This window comes from Zonotrichia leucophrys, chromosome 5 (assembly GCF_028769735.1).
Source record: "Zonotrichia leucophrys gambelii isolate GWCS_2022_RI chromosome 5, RI_Zleu_2.0, whole genome shotgun sequence".
NCBI classification, from domain to species: Eukaryota; Metazoa; Chordata; class Aves; order Passeriformes; family Passerellidae; genus Zonotrichia; species Zonotrichia leucophrys.
In genome coordinates this window covers 28,133,961-28,149,962 of record NC_088175.1, presented here as the reverse complement: position 1 = coordinate 28,149,962, position 16,002 = coordinate 28,133,961, and the positions used below count along the sequence as shown (strand labels likewise).

The following is a 16,002-nucleotide window of genomic DNA, read 5'->3' as shown; positions in this document are numbered from 1 at the left end:
AACTGCAGCAGCACAGCCAGAGAACTGCACAAAACCAAGCTGCCTCCAGTTTACTTTGCTGAAGTCAGACTTCTGGTGAAATTTCCCCCGGCTGAAATACAGGGAGGGTATGCAGGGTAGTCAGCTCCTTTCAGGTCAGGAAACACCAGATTCTGCAAAATTCCTCTCCCCAGAAGCATTTTCTGTCTCCCTGCCATATGCCTTGTTCCCTAGTTTGTAAAATGGATTTTGTCACCTTTTCTGTTTCTGAGAGTCTCCTAATTTTCCCAGTGGAGAGTCCTCTATAGGCCAAGGAAACTTCACAAGAACTTGGCCATGATGATAGCTATAATATTTTTGAGGCTCAAAGCCCTGATAATTGTCCAGTGTGAAGGCTTGTAGCTTTTACTAAGCAGGAAAGCAGCCAGCCAGCAAGAGTGTCCTGCTTACCACAGTAAAACAAAGCCAAGAAAAGGGATTGAGGATGGTGCTGTGGCTGGATAAAGTAGTTGGGCAACATAAACACAGACTCCTATGGGAATTCTCTTATGTGGCAACTTGTGGTCACTCACAAGATTTACAGAACACCAGTAGTGAGAAGAACAGAAAGTAGTTTATGTAGCTTTTCAGAGCCTCGTGTACTGTTCCATTTCACTCCAGTTCTGCAAGTAAGGAAAAAGCTGAAGGATACAATACTTATTTACAACACATACTGGAACACAGCTTTATCCCAGAGATAATCTTGTGTCCCAAATTGTGGGGGACTCCTAAGGGAGTACCAGGACAGTAACACCAGGGCAGCTCTTTCCAGAATGCATGGCTGCTTCCCCCAGCCTGAGCCACGGCTGGCAGCTCTGGGGCCAGCGGGGAGCGCAGCTCAGGAGCCCGGAGCTGCATGGTCACACAGAGATGCCACTGGCGCCTCTGCCCATGCCACTGCACACAGCAAATCACTTGGTGTAATTCGGCAGCACAAGATGAGGAATGTACATTAAGTGTGTAATTAGCATGTAAATTGCCATCATGATTTATCACTTTTATTATTCTTCGAATATCTATAATAATTTTAGCAACATGCTTATCTTCTACAGACAAAAAGTATCTGGTGTAAATGGAACTTCAATGCCTGTTTCTAATGTGCCTGAAATCTTTATTTAAACATTTCTTCTTTAACTTTCTTTTGGTTTTCTAAATGATGAAAAACATCAACATTATTACTTATAAATTGAAAGGAAATGAATCCATTACAAAACAGCATCAGAAGTGGGCTCTTCCTATTCTCCACTCATAGGCTTTGAGTATCAGTAAAAACAAGTGTCCTTCCTCGAGGTAAAGGCATAATCCTAAAATCCCAGACCTGGGCCAAAAAGTTTGGGATTCAACCAAGTAAAAGTCCTAGATCATAGCATAAATATTTTTTACCCACACTAGTGGCTGCAAAATGCCTTTGACATGAAACAAACAAAAGCCCTTTCCAACTCGTTTGTGTGTTCACTTTGTTCCATTCCTAAAAGCAAAGTCCCTGGAGACAAGCTAATGCAACACTGCTAATTCCATGTGTGAGACACAGCAATATGATGTTATGCAAAGCCTCAGCAGAGTGTATTTTAGAGCCCACTGGGCATCACACAAGGACAAGAAAAAAGTCATACTATCAGACCTGTGAGCTAATATATACAGATGCAATATGTGTGGTTTTGGAGTTCTGTCACGCTCTACTGATCTTAGAGAAAAGGTGACAGAGTTAATTTAAAATTTAATTTCAATCTTTCTACAAGAGTCAGATTTTCTCCAACAAGAACGTTATTGGGAGAGAATTTACTAATGAATTGGAAATCATTGGCCTTATAAACATTGTCTGTATTGCTGAATGTACAATTGCTGAACAAAATTCTTGAAAAACTTTCCTCTAACAAACATGAACTGTTCTAGAAGGCTTTGTTTACATTTCTACAGGGCAGTGGATATCCAAGAAGCCCCATCAGGCAAAGGCAAACATTCTTGTTCCAGTGCATGGCACAGATGCACTAAACACTGGTCAGCCCTTTAAGACTTCAAATATGGCTTTATAACCCATCCAGTCTGAAATTTTTGATGACAACAATTTTTGATGTCATAAACAATGATCAGTAGGTTAAAAAAATCTTTGTATGTTTGTAGAAGAAGCAGAAGCAAAGATCATGTGTAATGATCATTCTTTTCACAGAATTACTGGAAGCAGCATTTATAGCTCTTAGATATTCTCTTGCATGGAGATTATGCTTAAGAAATTCAGGCTTTAGGGATCCTAACTACATGTGAACTTTAGAAAAGTTTAGTTATACTCAAAGGACAAAAATGTAGCCATCACCAAGAAAATGCAAAACTGCAGGGGGGGAAAAAAATCTCAACCTCTTCTTTCCTGCAGTGGGACCCATATGGCAACCTTTAGTACATGTCTTACAGTGAGTTGTTTACCTTTCTTTCATATATTTAATACCGATTAAGTATACTGGTATTATCTTAGTAAGATTAGTAAGAACCTCTTTGATTTTTTGTGCTTATTTACACTTTTCTTTTTTCAGCTTGCTCAGTTATTTCAAATGAGATGTCCATTATAAGATCACAAGCAAGAAGCAAGGCAAAAATATATGAAAAAGGAGAAAAAAAGTAGTTTCCTATTGTTTTGGATATGAAATGTACCATGTCCAGTTGTAAATATCAACACAATTTAAGAGAGGATTAGGTGATATTTTTATCTGTAGCTTGAGATGACTCTGGGTACAGAGTTTTGTGTTACTGTTAGATAGACAAATAAAGACTGATGCTAAAAGAAACAAGTTCAGTGACGTACACTGAAGAACAAACATATCACTTGGACCAGAACCATCAATGTGCTGAAATAAATGTCGGTGTTGGCTCAGGCATGATAAGGTTTTATTGGCTCAGACTCCAAACCAAACCTTCCTGACCACTGCCAGCTCTGCACAAGGCCAGCTCAAGTGTCCTGAAGTCCATAACTTCCACTTCAACACCATGCAGTATGTAAACACCCTGAACTGCAGAAGGTATCTGCACAGACAAATTAAATCAAATGGCAGAAAAAAAATTGACTGATTGTTCACTCAGGACTAGTGCAAGAACTTCTGCCAGAGATTCTGGACTCACCGGTAGGAAACGACTGATCAGAGAGACCATGAACCATCACTGTTACACAAATGTGAAAGGGCCTTGCAAACCCAAGATAAATCTAATGAGCTCTTTCCAGTGCAGAACTTCAGCAGTGACTCACACACCACACTGCAACCTAAGTTTATCACTTTCTTTGATGAGACAGGGGGATTTATTGATAAGTGACCCCACTAGTCATTTCCAAGTTGGTGTTGCTCCAATATGAATACTCAAGGAAGAAGTAATTCATTAACTGAGCTGTGCTTTATAATACTACTTACCAGTGCTGGAAAAGTTGAAGCTACCCATCAATCACAGTCTGTCAGAAGTACTGAACTTCAACACTGATGGAGGAATTTATGGCTTTCTGTTAATATGCAGCCAAAGGACATATCTCTCCTGAATCAAAGTATCTGTGAGAGCTGGAAGCACGATGGCTCAGGTAGCTATTTATAATGCCTTTTACCTTTTAGTCCCAAGTATCTTTCAGTGTTTCCACCATATGGGTAAAATACACTACCACCTGATGCACCCATCCTTTCCATTCCTGATTGAGCAGATGTCCCAAAATCCCATGGTATTTTTCCAACAATTACAACAATCAGTCCAAAGGAAGGTAATATTTTGAAAATTATCTATTTTATTACCTTCTTGTTGCATTAGGATGGGTAGATATGATAAAGTTGGCCAGGCAGCTCCCATTAAGTCTGCAACACTGGCGATAATCAGAGTCCCCTGTGTTTTAAAGTGCAGTCCATCTCAGGCTGTGGTGCATCAAAATGGGTTTTATTCCTTCAAGTGGGTCAGTAGCCTGCATTCAGTTCCTAAGCAGTTAAGGTTTTATTCTTTTTCAGCCTGTTTTTACATCACAGCTAAAGGAACAGGAATCACAAAGATCAAAGATTAAAAAGTCTACATAGAGCATACTCCTCTAGATGAATTGAACCTACCCAGGGTAGATATACTGATAAAACTGAGCTGAAAACCCCATTGTTCTCTCTGCAGTAGATTTTAAAAATCACTCACTGTCTGCCATTCTCCTGTGTTGTCAATCTAGAACAGTTCAATGACTTTAGATTCCTAAAACAAGCAAAAATTCAAGTTCAGAGTACAATATCCTAGATATACAAACTCCTGACATGATTCTCCCTTAACATGTTTAGAGAATCATAAAAATTGCAATGCTGAAGATGAGAATCATGTCTGATCCCTACCTTTTCACACACGATGCCGTGCACTTTGCCCACTGAAGTCAATATGTCAAAGTTTGTCTGGTTTAAAGCTTTACCTAAGGTCTACTTTTTTTACCAGTGACAGCTCAATAAATATATTAAATAAATAAAATATATGTCAATAAATATATTCTATCTAGCACAGACCTTTGCTAGGAAGAAAGTAGATGGAGAAGAAAGCAGAAAGAAGCTTAAACAAACATTTCCAGGCCATATACAGTATTCCAGAGATGACCCCAGTGCCTTTCCACAAGGATACAAACACTTTTGCCTGATACAAACACCTTGCCTAATCTATTCTAGGATAACGCACACCCTTTTCTTGGTTACATTACAGTGTTGAATTAGTCTTTCTGTGATAAACTTAACCACTCCAGTATATTAGCTTCACTTTGAAACTGTCTGCTCCTTAAGTAACACAGAAACTCATTTGGAATGCCCAATATTATTTTGCAAATTATTTCTATTAGCAATCTTACATTCCACTATATTTTCATTACTTGAGATTGTCTAGTTCACTCACAATGTTTTTTTGATCTTTTTCACTATTAAGAATGTCTTTAAGTATAGCATATTACAAGAAAGACTCAGCAGAACATTTCTGAATAAATAACACTTAAAGTTGAGTTAGGCATTGCTTCCCTCTGTTTTCAAATTTAAAAATAAAAAAACAAAAATTTAAAAAGCAAAAAGGAGAATGTGGTAGAAGATAGGAGGCAAGGGGATTTGCCACGTCATTCCAAGGACAAACAACTTTGGTCTCTGACACTCTTTAGGAGTGATGACATTTCAGTTATTGATGAGAGAATCTGCCCTAGGTTAATTCTTCTCTGTTTTGAGGAAAAAACTCACACAGAAGTCAAATCAAAATCAGGAAAGTGATTCTGTATAAACAGGATGGGAATTTGTATCCATTCCCTCTGTGCAAAGGGACTTAAGCTTACAAACAGAACATTCTTCAGACAATTCAGACCAGAGCCTAAAAGTCCCATCTGGTTCCTTCTCTCTCCCATTTTTATGCTGTTTTACTTAACTGTAAGTATAATGTTTGTAAAGGGTGTTGGATTAATAGCACCACAGACAGAAGCCCTCTTTTGTGTTCAGAACAGATTTTGTTACAGTAATCTTACTCCTCCCATCCTGACCTTAAAGTGGTTCCCAATAAAGAACAGGAGGTACAGCCCAAATTTCTGAAAATTTCTATCTGATTAACATGAAGGTGTGCAGTTATCAATTAGACCAAGGCAAAAGGCCATATCCTCAGTTACAGAGCTGAGAAAATATGTAAAAACTAAAACAACAGCATCTCTGTGACTAAGTAGGTCTCATCAAGGTAACAATTCTATTTTCTGTGGTGGGTTTGAAAGAGGGAAAAAAAAGGTACTGATAATACTAGAAATTTTGCATTAAACACTACTGGAGATAAGAGGCCGGACAAGCATTTTAATAATCTAAAAATTTAGGTGCTGGCTACTGTGTTCATTGGGTACTTGCAGTTTAGAACAGTTTTGATGTCTGCAAAGGGGAGAGACAGAGGAATGAGAGGTGACTTCCAGAGCTGAGGCTTAGAAAAATCACCTCTGGTATAAACAGAAACTGGAAACAAGGAATTAGAGAAAAAGTTCTGCCATAAAGCTCTGGTCACAGTCCCAGTTTCATTAACCTTTCCTTATGAAGAAAAGTTTATGGCATGCTGAGGAGTGAGATTCAAGACTGAACTCAGTGACCACACTAAACCTCAGTTCAGCAGGTGAGTTAATCCACTGAGCAAGCTGGACCAGGAAGCAGGAGTACCTTCACGACACAGTACCAGGAGATACAAAGACTTGCAAGTGCCTGAAACAAAGGCAATAAATGTTAAGCAAGATCAAGCTTATTGGCACTCAATGGCAGTGAAGAGGTTCCAGCTCTGCTCCCAGCTGCAAAAGCTCAGTTATGATTCAGTTTCCTCAGTTATGAGCACCTGGCAAGGGCACTGCAGAGATCAGTCTGCAAATGCTTTTGCATAGTAATTTGAAAATATGACATAATAGGAGATGGTTAACTTGTAACAGTGTAGGTTAGCAGCAACCAAGAAGCAGCCTCTTCTGAGAGTGGGCTGGTCTGTCAGTCAGATACCCACCAGAAAGAGCCCACCTCTGCCACCAGCCTCAGCAGGAAGACCTCAGTGTAACTTAATGACTGAGTTTGCCTCTCTGCCTCAGAGATGTCCCTGCTTCTCTGTTTAGGATACTTTGAACTACAGGTGAGTGAGTTTGAAGCTTGTACAGCTCTGACAGCAGAATAATCCTCATTAAGAAAACTTGCAGTAGTTATTAAAGAAATAACAGAGAATAGAACAAGAAGAACTATTTCAAGGTTTCTTCTGGTCTTTTCTATTTGACATAGAGCCTTTTGATTTCTATTTAGATTCCTAGATAATAAATTAATTAGTGCTTTATAAGCACCCGAGTAAGTGAATTCTTGTTCAAGAATGATGGAAACATTCTCTGAAAGTGTCCTGTTAAACAGGAGAGGGCCACACATCCAGAACCCAGACCCATTTAACGCAGACAGGGCTCCAGTGATGACTGGATTGTGTGACCGCTCCCCAAAAGTTCATTAAGAAGGAGGGTTGCTGCAAAGAGAGACATGAACAAACACTCAGGTCAGCCAAGTAAGTCACCTGGTGATGTCTGAGCTCCAAACACTTGCTAATGAACCCTCGCTGTTTTTCTGGCATCCTTTCATCTGGCACTTTGCTGGATTAAGTCAGTATCGTGCTATGTTGATAACCATCTGTTTATGCTACAGTTGTGCCTTGTGTCCAGTTTCATACTGTTCTCATGCTCTTCAAGATTATACTGCTGCTTATGCTTGTATATGATCTATGGATAAGCAAAAGACTTCTGTCATAAGGGTTATCAGTCAACAGCACTTTATTCAGAAAAACCCCATAAGCGTATTTATGTATTTTTAAGGATATGGTTTGCAAACATGCATGTAAATTTAAAGCCATAACAATATTGTGTCCTGATTCAAAATAGTCAATTAATAGTTGAGGTAAGGCACAAGTCTCTGAAGTAAACTGTGCATCCTAGGAAAAAAAAATTCTTTACATGGAAAGGTTTGCAGAATTTGAATATGTGCATCTGTAGTCTTTTCACAGCTATTTTTTTCAAAAGAAACAGAAGGAAGAGCTGTAAAAAATTAATCTCACCACCTGAAAAAAAATCTACTTTTCCGTAAAATTTCCTATTATTTTTTTTTCTTGCATGACTACACACCATCACTTTTACCCTATAAAGAACTATAAAAAAATCTCTTTGTGTTTTTACAGAATTGACTTTCCATATGATAAGCATATTATATAAGAAGATGGCTCAGAACAGATACACACTTTACAACATTTCCAATAGCCATCTCCTGGTGAAGTTATAGCCCAATATTTGTACATTTTGAAAGAAATGCTTTAATAACATGATAAAAAATGTAAGGTAAATAATTGCAAATCTCATAAATGTAAAACATAATCCTGACTCCCCTTTGCTCTTTTCCAGCCATTCCCCCCACACAGCAAGCACCAGGGTTACTTCACCACAGTCATTTTGGAATGCTTATTCAGGGCTTATTCATATGATAGTAAGCAGAGCAAGATGAAACAGCTGGTCTGTAACCAAGGACACAACAAAAGTTATGTCTGGCATTAGTCTGAACGAGATAAGGGGGTTTTGTTCTGTTTTGTTTTATTGAGAATGAGTCACCATACACTTATGCATTGAAACACTTTACCTGCACACTTTACCATTTCACCAGGAAAATTCCTGCCCAACAGCTCACTCAGCACAGCTTGAAAGCTTCAGCCCATATCTCAATCCTAAAACCAGTTTTTCTGTAGATATTCAGCCCCCTGCTCTGGAAGACGTGGATGGGGAGCAGAATGAAGCCCCCATAACCCAAGGGTTAATGCCCAGTGACCTGCTTTGCCACCTGGACACACACAGGTCTGCAGGGCCAGCTGGGATCCCCCAAGGGTCCCGAGGGAGCTGTTGGAAGAGCTCACTGAGCCACTGCCCATCAGCCACCTGCAGCCCTGGTCACACCGGGAGGTCCCAGGTGACGGGAACCTGGCAAAGGGGCACCGTCTACAAGGGCCAGAGGAGGGCCTGGGAAATACAGGCCTGTCATCCTGACCTTGGTGCTGGGGCAGCTCATGGAGCAGACCATCCTGAGCACCATCACACAACACATGCAGGACAACCAGGGAACCTGGCCCACACAGCATGGGTTTGTGAAAGGCAGGTCCTGCTTGACCAACCTGATCTCTTTCTATGACAAGTGACCTGCTCAGTGGATGAAGTCATATCTGTGGATGTCACTACCTAGACTTTAGCAGAGCTTTTGACACAGTTTCTCACGTGAAGCATGGCTTGCCATGGTGCAGGTGGGTGTACTGGTTGCTAGGTGAAACACGGTCTGGGTGGCCGGGCCCAGAGAGTGGTGGTGCATGGTGCTACATCCAGTGGGTGACCAGCCACCAGTGGTGCTCCCCAGGGCTGTATTAGGGCCAGACCTACTTAATTTCTTCATCAATTTTCTGGACAAGAGGATAAAGTGCACCACCAGTCAATTTGCAGGCAACAGCAAGTTGGGCCCGAGTGTTGATCTACTGGAGGGTAGGAATGCTCTGCAGAGGGACCTGATGGGACAGTTATATGGCATTCAATAAGGTGAAGTGCAAGAAGGACATTGAGGGGCTGGACCAGGTCCAGAGAAGGGCAACAAGGCTGGTGAAGGGTCTGGAGCTGATGAAGAGTGCGTGAGGGAGCTGGACTTGTTCAGCCTGGAGAAAAGAGGATTCAGAGCTCATTGCTCTCTACAACTCCCTGAAAGGAGGTTGTAGGTGGGTGGAAGTCGGTCTCTTCTCGCAGATAACATGTGACAGAACAAGAGGAAGTGGCCTCAGGTTGTGCCAAGGGAGGCTTAGATTGGGTATTGGGAAAAATGTTTTCACAGAAAGGGTTGTCAAGCATGGGGACAGGCTGCTCAGGGAAGTGATGGAGTTTCCATCCCTGAAGGTATTTAAAAGACACATAGATGTGGCACTTGGGGACATGGTATAGTCGTGGACTTGGCAGTGCTGGGTTAATGGTTGAACTCCATGATCTTAAAGGTTCCAACCTGTACGATTCTGTGATTCTAAATGCCCTTTCTTGGAAATACCACAGGAAAGTACTGCCTTGCTATAACACTTCTATATGCATTTTTCCTCTGAGAATTTCAAAACATGTTACAGAGATTAACACAATACTTTGAGTCTCACGAATCCCTTGAAAATTATAAAATAAACCAGGCCCATAGAAGCTGCCATATCAGATATGAGCGCTGTCTCCTTTAATCCAGCATCTTGCCTCCAATGGACAACAACAAAATGTTAAATATAGCATTGCAATGTATTTAACCCTACCAAAGACAGCTGAGAACACATGAAAAACAGTAACCTTAAAGCCTGCTGACTACAGTTCAGGAAGGAAGGATAATTATATACACAGGGGTAACTGAGGAGTCTGATAGTTTCTAGCGCAGCCCCATTGGTTTTGGCCCAAACTCAGAGTCTGCATGTTTATGTATGCATTTCAGGAAAATAAATGGCATGGTTAGCTACTTAAAAGAGTGCTTAGGGAGAACAAAGCATCAGTATCCATAAAGATAATTCCCTTCATGAAGGTATTTGAGTGAAACAATTAACGTTTCCCATCTTCTCACATGTTCTTATGCCACTGTGCTGCTGTTGAAGATATGCAGCTCAGTCCCACCTCAATAGCTAAAAGACTCCTGCTGTTGTCCATGCTTGTGGGTTTTGGTGACATAAATGAATTTAAATGCAGACTGGAAATTTCTTTTGGCCCTCCCCCAGTGGTGCTGCTTCTGTCCTGGAGGAAACAAAAACCAGAACCCTGGCTTCTAGAAGGAAGCAAAAGAGCAAAGTTCATCTGTTTGTTCAGAAAGCTGTTCCTCTCCTAGCAATAGAGCAAACTTAACTAATTTTCAAGCAGGCAGGACATCCCAGAAATTTCATTACTTTGCTGAACTGGCTGCTGTCTTATTAATGCTCACCAGACATAGGAAGGGTGGGGTGGAAAAAGGGATAGTTGGCTGGAAAATATCTACTGGACAAACAAAATAATTTTTTTACTTAATAGATAAAAAAAATCCCAACCGTGTAGGAATTTTATGTTCAGTTTCCTAAGGTTTGTTACATACATGCTCTGCCACCTGCTGCCCTGGCATTCCCCAAGGTTTCAGGAACAGGGACTGTGTCCATGAGTTTTCCCAGAAACAAATACTGCATGACTAAGAACAAGCATCTAGCAGCCCAGTGGGCTGTCCAGAAGATACCACAGCTCTGGAAAACAGGTTGCTTGAATCCTCCTGAACAATCACAGTATAACTCTGTGTTTTGAAGGACACCACCCTTGGCCCAGTGTTTCTCAAGAAGTGCTTTTTCTCTTGATGGGTGGCATTCTGCAGCAAGGATTGGCACTAGCTCTACTACCTTGGAAGTCAGATATAATGAGGGAAAGTCTCTCAGACTGTCACCACAGCCCCAGCTCCTCCAGGGAAAGAAAGAGAGAAAGTAGATGCAGAAAGAGAACATTCTGGAGATCAAGTGACTGACTAAAGAATGAATTTTAACTTTTGAAAAAATGAATTGTATCCACTGTGGAAGGAAAAGGGACATGTACGTCTGGTGGAAGCAAGGTCAGGTGACAGGGGAAGAATACAGAAATGCTATTGTCCATGGTAGGGGGAAAATTTGTGTGGTCAAAGGTCAGTTGGAGATTAAGCAGGCCAGAATTGTGGGGCACAATACAAAGAGTTTTTTTCAAGGACGTTAATGGCAAAAAGCAGCATAGAAATAACTTCATCCCATTACAGGATGAGGATTGACAACCTCACAAACAAGGACACGGACAAGGCAGAGGTGTTTAAATGCATTCTTTGCCTCCATCTTCAACATGGATGATGAGCCATGAGGGCCCCTATCCCTGAGCCAGAGGACCATGACTGCGAGAATGATCAATTCCCAGCTGACCCCGAAATTGTGTGGGATCTGCTGCTTCAGCTGGATCCCTACAAATCTATGGGGCCTGATGGGACTCCTTTGAGGAGCTAGCTGATGTCATCACAAAGCCTGTGTCAATGATTTTCAGCAGTCTTGGGAATCCTGAGAGGTCCCACCTGAGAGGAAGCTGGCAAACATTATCCTGATTTTCAAGAAGGCCAAGAAGGAAGACGTCAGGAACTACAGGCCTAGCAATCTCAATTCAGTGCCTGGTAAAATAATGGAAAAGATTATTCTGGGAAGTGCCGAAAGACACCTGGAAGACAATGAAGTCATTGTTCACAGCCATCATGGCTCCATAAGGGGAAAGTCCTGCTTGTTGAACCTGATTTCCTTATGCAACAGGGTAACCCACCTAAAAGACCTAGGAAAGACAGCAGATGTAATCCTCTTGGACTTCTGCAAAGCTTTCAGTATCCTTTTGGACAAACTGTCCAGGCCACAGATGGATAAATACATCACACCCTGGGTGAGCAGCTGGCTGTAGCGAGCTGTAGCAAGTGGAGTGACATCAGAGGGGAGACCTGTCACTAATGGGGTTCTGCAGGGCTCCATCCTCAGCCCTGTGTTCTTCAACATCTTCATTAATGACTGGGACACAGGATTCAAAGGGATACTGCGTCAGTTTGCCAATGGCACTAAATTGTGAGGGGTTGTTGAGTCCCTCAGAGGCACGGAGGCCCTGTAGAGAGACCTCAACTAATTAGAGATGGGCAATCACCAACTATATGAAGTTTCTATGATTCTATGGAAACACAGTTCATTCCTTATACAGTATTGATTCTGTATGGTTACAAATGTGGAAAAGCAGGAAAAGCTTGGTTTTGAAACTACTTTTCACCCTAATCTCCAGACCAACTCTGCTTTCAGTAATTCCCTGGGGCAAAATTTCACTTTAAAACCAAGATAATCACAAGGTTTTGGTGGGGTTTTTTGTTTGTTTTGTTTGGTTTTGGGTTTTTTTGTGTTTTTTTTTTTTTAAGTATGAGAATTTGTAAATGTGATTTCTGACTTCGTAATTTTTGAATCTTCCTTAAAAAGTGCTGGCTTTCAAAGCACTGATATCTAATACCTCCTGGCAGAACCACTTCATGATGACTGAAATGGCATCTCAAGAACTGAGGCACCTTTATTCACAGTTCATTTCTGAAAGTGGGTCTAAAGCAATTATAAAGGAGCATATGTGTGTAAAATGATAGTAATTTGATCAATACAGTGCTGCCATAGGTAGGGCAACTCCAGATGCCTTCCTCTAACTGGAAACTGCATGTCTAGCTGAAATATTTCTATGAGTTTAAGAAACAAGAATTTATCTGGAAAAAGGACACAGATATCAGCAAAAGGAAAATACCTACAGGACATCATGGACATATCCCATTTCAGTCATGGAATGGACTTCAGGGGCACATCACAATTTATATCACACTTGTTTCAAATTACTTTGGTTTTAATAATATATATTAACATTTACTTTAGAGTTGTTTTTTTTTTCTCTGTATCTTTAGTTCCTTTGCTTAATTAAAACAGAATGAGCACATAGCTTCACTTGTAAGCAAGGTGGTGCACTTGATAAATCCAGTAAGGAACAGAGGAAAACTCTATTAAGCAGACCATAATTTCAAAGGCTTGAACACAATTTTTCATACATTTTTGATCTATTCCTTCTCAAAAAAATCAGGAAAAACTACATGTAATATTTGAATGTTCTTTAGGAAAGCTGTCTCCCTTTTTCCACTACCAGAGGAATGTTCTTAATCTGTTTTAGCTGACTTTGTGCATCATGAAGTAGCACAGAGCCCAGTTTCTGCCCTTTACCCTCTGCCAACTCCACCCTCTCATGTAACTCTGAAGTGATCCAGGAAATTTATGAACAGCTTTGTATTTTGCAAACTTACTATTTCTGTAGAAAAGGAGAACTCATTACAGACCAGAATATGAAGCAGTACACAAGAAAATTTCTAAAACCAGCAGCAGTAAGAGTATACTTCTATGCATAGCCTTCAGAAGTGATTACAGAAGATGCCTTTTCTACCTGTATTTGACACACTTAACCTTCTACTTCAAAGTCCAGAGCACTACTGCTTCCAAGTAGTCAAAGTGCCCACGACTACAAAAGAAACAGGAGTGCTATCATTACAATTTTACTTTTAATAAATAATTCTCTAATTTAAGCAGATGGCTTCCTCTCCTCTGGCTCTAAAGACTGCAATTTAAAACTGAGAAACTCTGTGTTGTGACAATAAACCCAGGAGCACCAACCTGAACGCACATGGGTAGTAATGGTATAGGAGTAAGATGGTACAAATATCACGTAGCAATTTTTCTGACAGCTCTCTACTTTAACTGGCAGGAAATCAATAACATTAAGACTGAGGGTCATAGCCTTTGGAAAGAGTTACATCAATGCAAAAACAGAACAGACAAAGCCAAAAGAGATTATAACCACAGATATCCCAAGGGACAGATGAAATCATGCATTATGATGTTTTTTAAAAAAAAAAAAAGTCATTCCCTCAATCATACCCCAAATGTCTGGTCTCTCAGTTTTTCAGTTTTTTAAATTTAGAGGTGAAGATTGCGGAGAAAGATGCTACTATGTTTCACTTAAAAGCATAAAGTCTCTCAGTGCAAAGGGTGACTATTCTCCTACTTGCAGGCACACATCTGGGAAATTGGTACCATACTTACTGCTCAAAGTTAAGCTGGCTGGTGCAGGCAGCAAGCTTCTACTCATAAACAGCAGTCATAGAAAAGAGAGTGCTCTGTGTCCTAACAGTCACAGCTGAAATTGGGCACAAAGGTCGACAGATGACAGCAAAACAATCATGGCAGTGAAAAGACTAGGTTCCTTCTGTCCTAAAATTCCTGTGCAAGAAAGCACTTTAAGGATTACCTTTCATCTCCATGATGTAGAATGCTCTAAAGGCTCAAGAAACTTGTACATCTGTACCAACTGTGATTCATAAAGGCCCATCCTAATACATGGAGGCACTGGGAATGCTGGTCATCCCGTAAAAACAAAGGACACTGACCAACCTCCACCCCAAATAAGTGACTGGGCTCTCAACTGCCAAGTTCTGGTTATGTAGCATTACCAGAGAGGCTGAAAGACACAGCCCATGTGACCAAGCACTGCTGGTGTAGCTTTATTTAAATTCTCTTTGCTGTTAAGTTCTCACCTGTCTTGTTGGCAAGTCATGGTACTGCAGTATGAGCCTGGTGTTGATGCTGTGACTCCACGTGTTGCCAAGGGCTGCTGTCACATAACCAGAATCCCTCTTCCCACTCACAGAAGATCCTGAAGGTAAACATGATACAAACTGCATCAGGACTGTGGCACAGAAAACAGCATTGAAACTTCATCAGACATCTCAGATTATTCCCTAAGCTAGGTAATTACCAATAGCACTTAAGAGATAGCACTGTTGCATTGATTTCCTACCTTTCTGATGTTTTTATACAACTGTAGTGTGAGTTCTCCATCAGTGATAAGTGCCAAGAATTAGGGAGATGTTGCTGATGTAACTGTACCCCCCTGTACCCCTGTTTAGAGCTGGGATCCACCATTCCACACCCTCAAGAAGCAATTCATGCATCCCTGCTGGTGGGCTCCTCACTGCAAAGGGCCCAGACTTTCCAGAAGTAGCTAATGTTGGCATACAAAATTCACACCCAAACTTCCCTCAAGTCATGTATCTGTTATTATGTAACAGAAGGAGTAACATATTGCTGTTGCAAACCCGAGTCAGGCATTTAAATGGTTAAATGTCTGGAACCTGCCGCTATTATGCTATGGAGATATCACTCCTCAGCAATTCCAAATTCTGCATTCCTTCAGGTCTAAAACCTGTCCCAAAGTGAACAGAAATGTGTAAGGTTTGTGGCAGGACAAGCTAATTGCTGTAATTTATTTTATTTTCTTATACAGGAGAAAGCACACTGTACCATACTGTGTCAGCCCCTCTCTGAAGAGGGCAAATCCTTTTCTGTGAACTTACTAAAATTTATGACTTTGGTGCAAAGCAGTTAGCAAACCTGGAGCAAATTTACAGCAAAGACTTTTTGCATGGTGAAAGGGAATGCCTCACTGGAAAGGTTTCCATTTTATAAGGGATCCTCCTGTGAGCTGATGCCTGAGGCAGATAGAGAGGTACAAGAAGTGAAGCAAACAGGAGGAAGCAGCGCCAGCTTTGCAAAGAAGTTCAAGGGCAGTGACAACATGTGCTGCATTCCTTCTTCTTGCTCTAAACACAAAAAGATAGTTAATGTCTCAGAGGAAGGAAAGAGGATATGTTAAGAAAACAGATTTATGTTGATACATGGCCTTAAAAAAACCTTGGACTTATCTTTTCTGTTATTTCAACCACTACTTAGACATTAATGAACTGGACAAAGGAAGTGGATAAATAACACTGCTCAGAGAGAGTGATTTTTTTTCCAGTATGCATTGCCTTGTGCTTCCAAACCATGATGTTTTCATGCTTAGAGATGGGAGTATCACACCAATATTGGCCCAAGAAGAAAATAGGCTTGTAA

At 40.8% G+C, this 16,002-nt stretch overlaps 1 protein-coding gene across 9 annotated transcripts in view; it reads right to left on the bottom strand.

Moving 5' to 3' along the window:
* Nucleotides 1-16,002, bottom strand: part of RAD51B (RAD51 paralog B) — a 400,026-nt gene that overhangs the window by 144,646 nt on the left and 239,378 nt on the right. For 8 of the 9 annotated variants that reach the window (XR_010440386.1, XM_064713534.1, XM_064713536.1 and 5 more), the window contains exon 9: nucleotides 14,646-14,764. Coding sequence is in view for 7 of the 9 variants with exons in the window: in XM_064713534.1 (XP_064569604.1) it covers nucleotides 14,646-14,764 (119 nt within the window). In the remaining 2 variants the exon portion in view is untranslated. Of the gene's footprint in view, nucleotides 1-3,911; nucleotides 4,002-7,026; nucleotides 7,229-14,645; nucleotides 14,765-16,002 lie in introns of those variants that run through there. The other variant, XR_010440387.1, reaches the window with a different exon arrangement.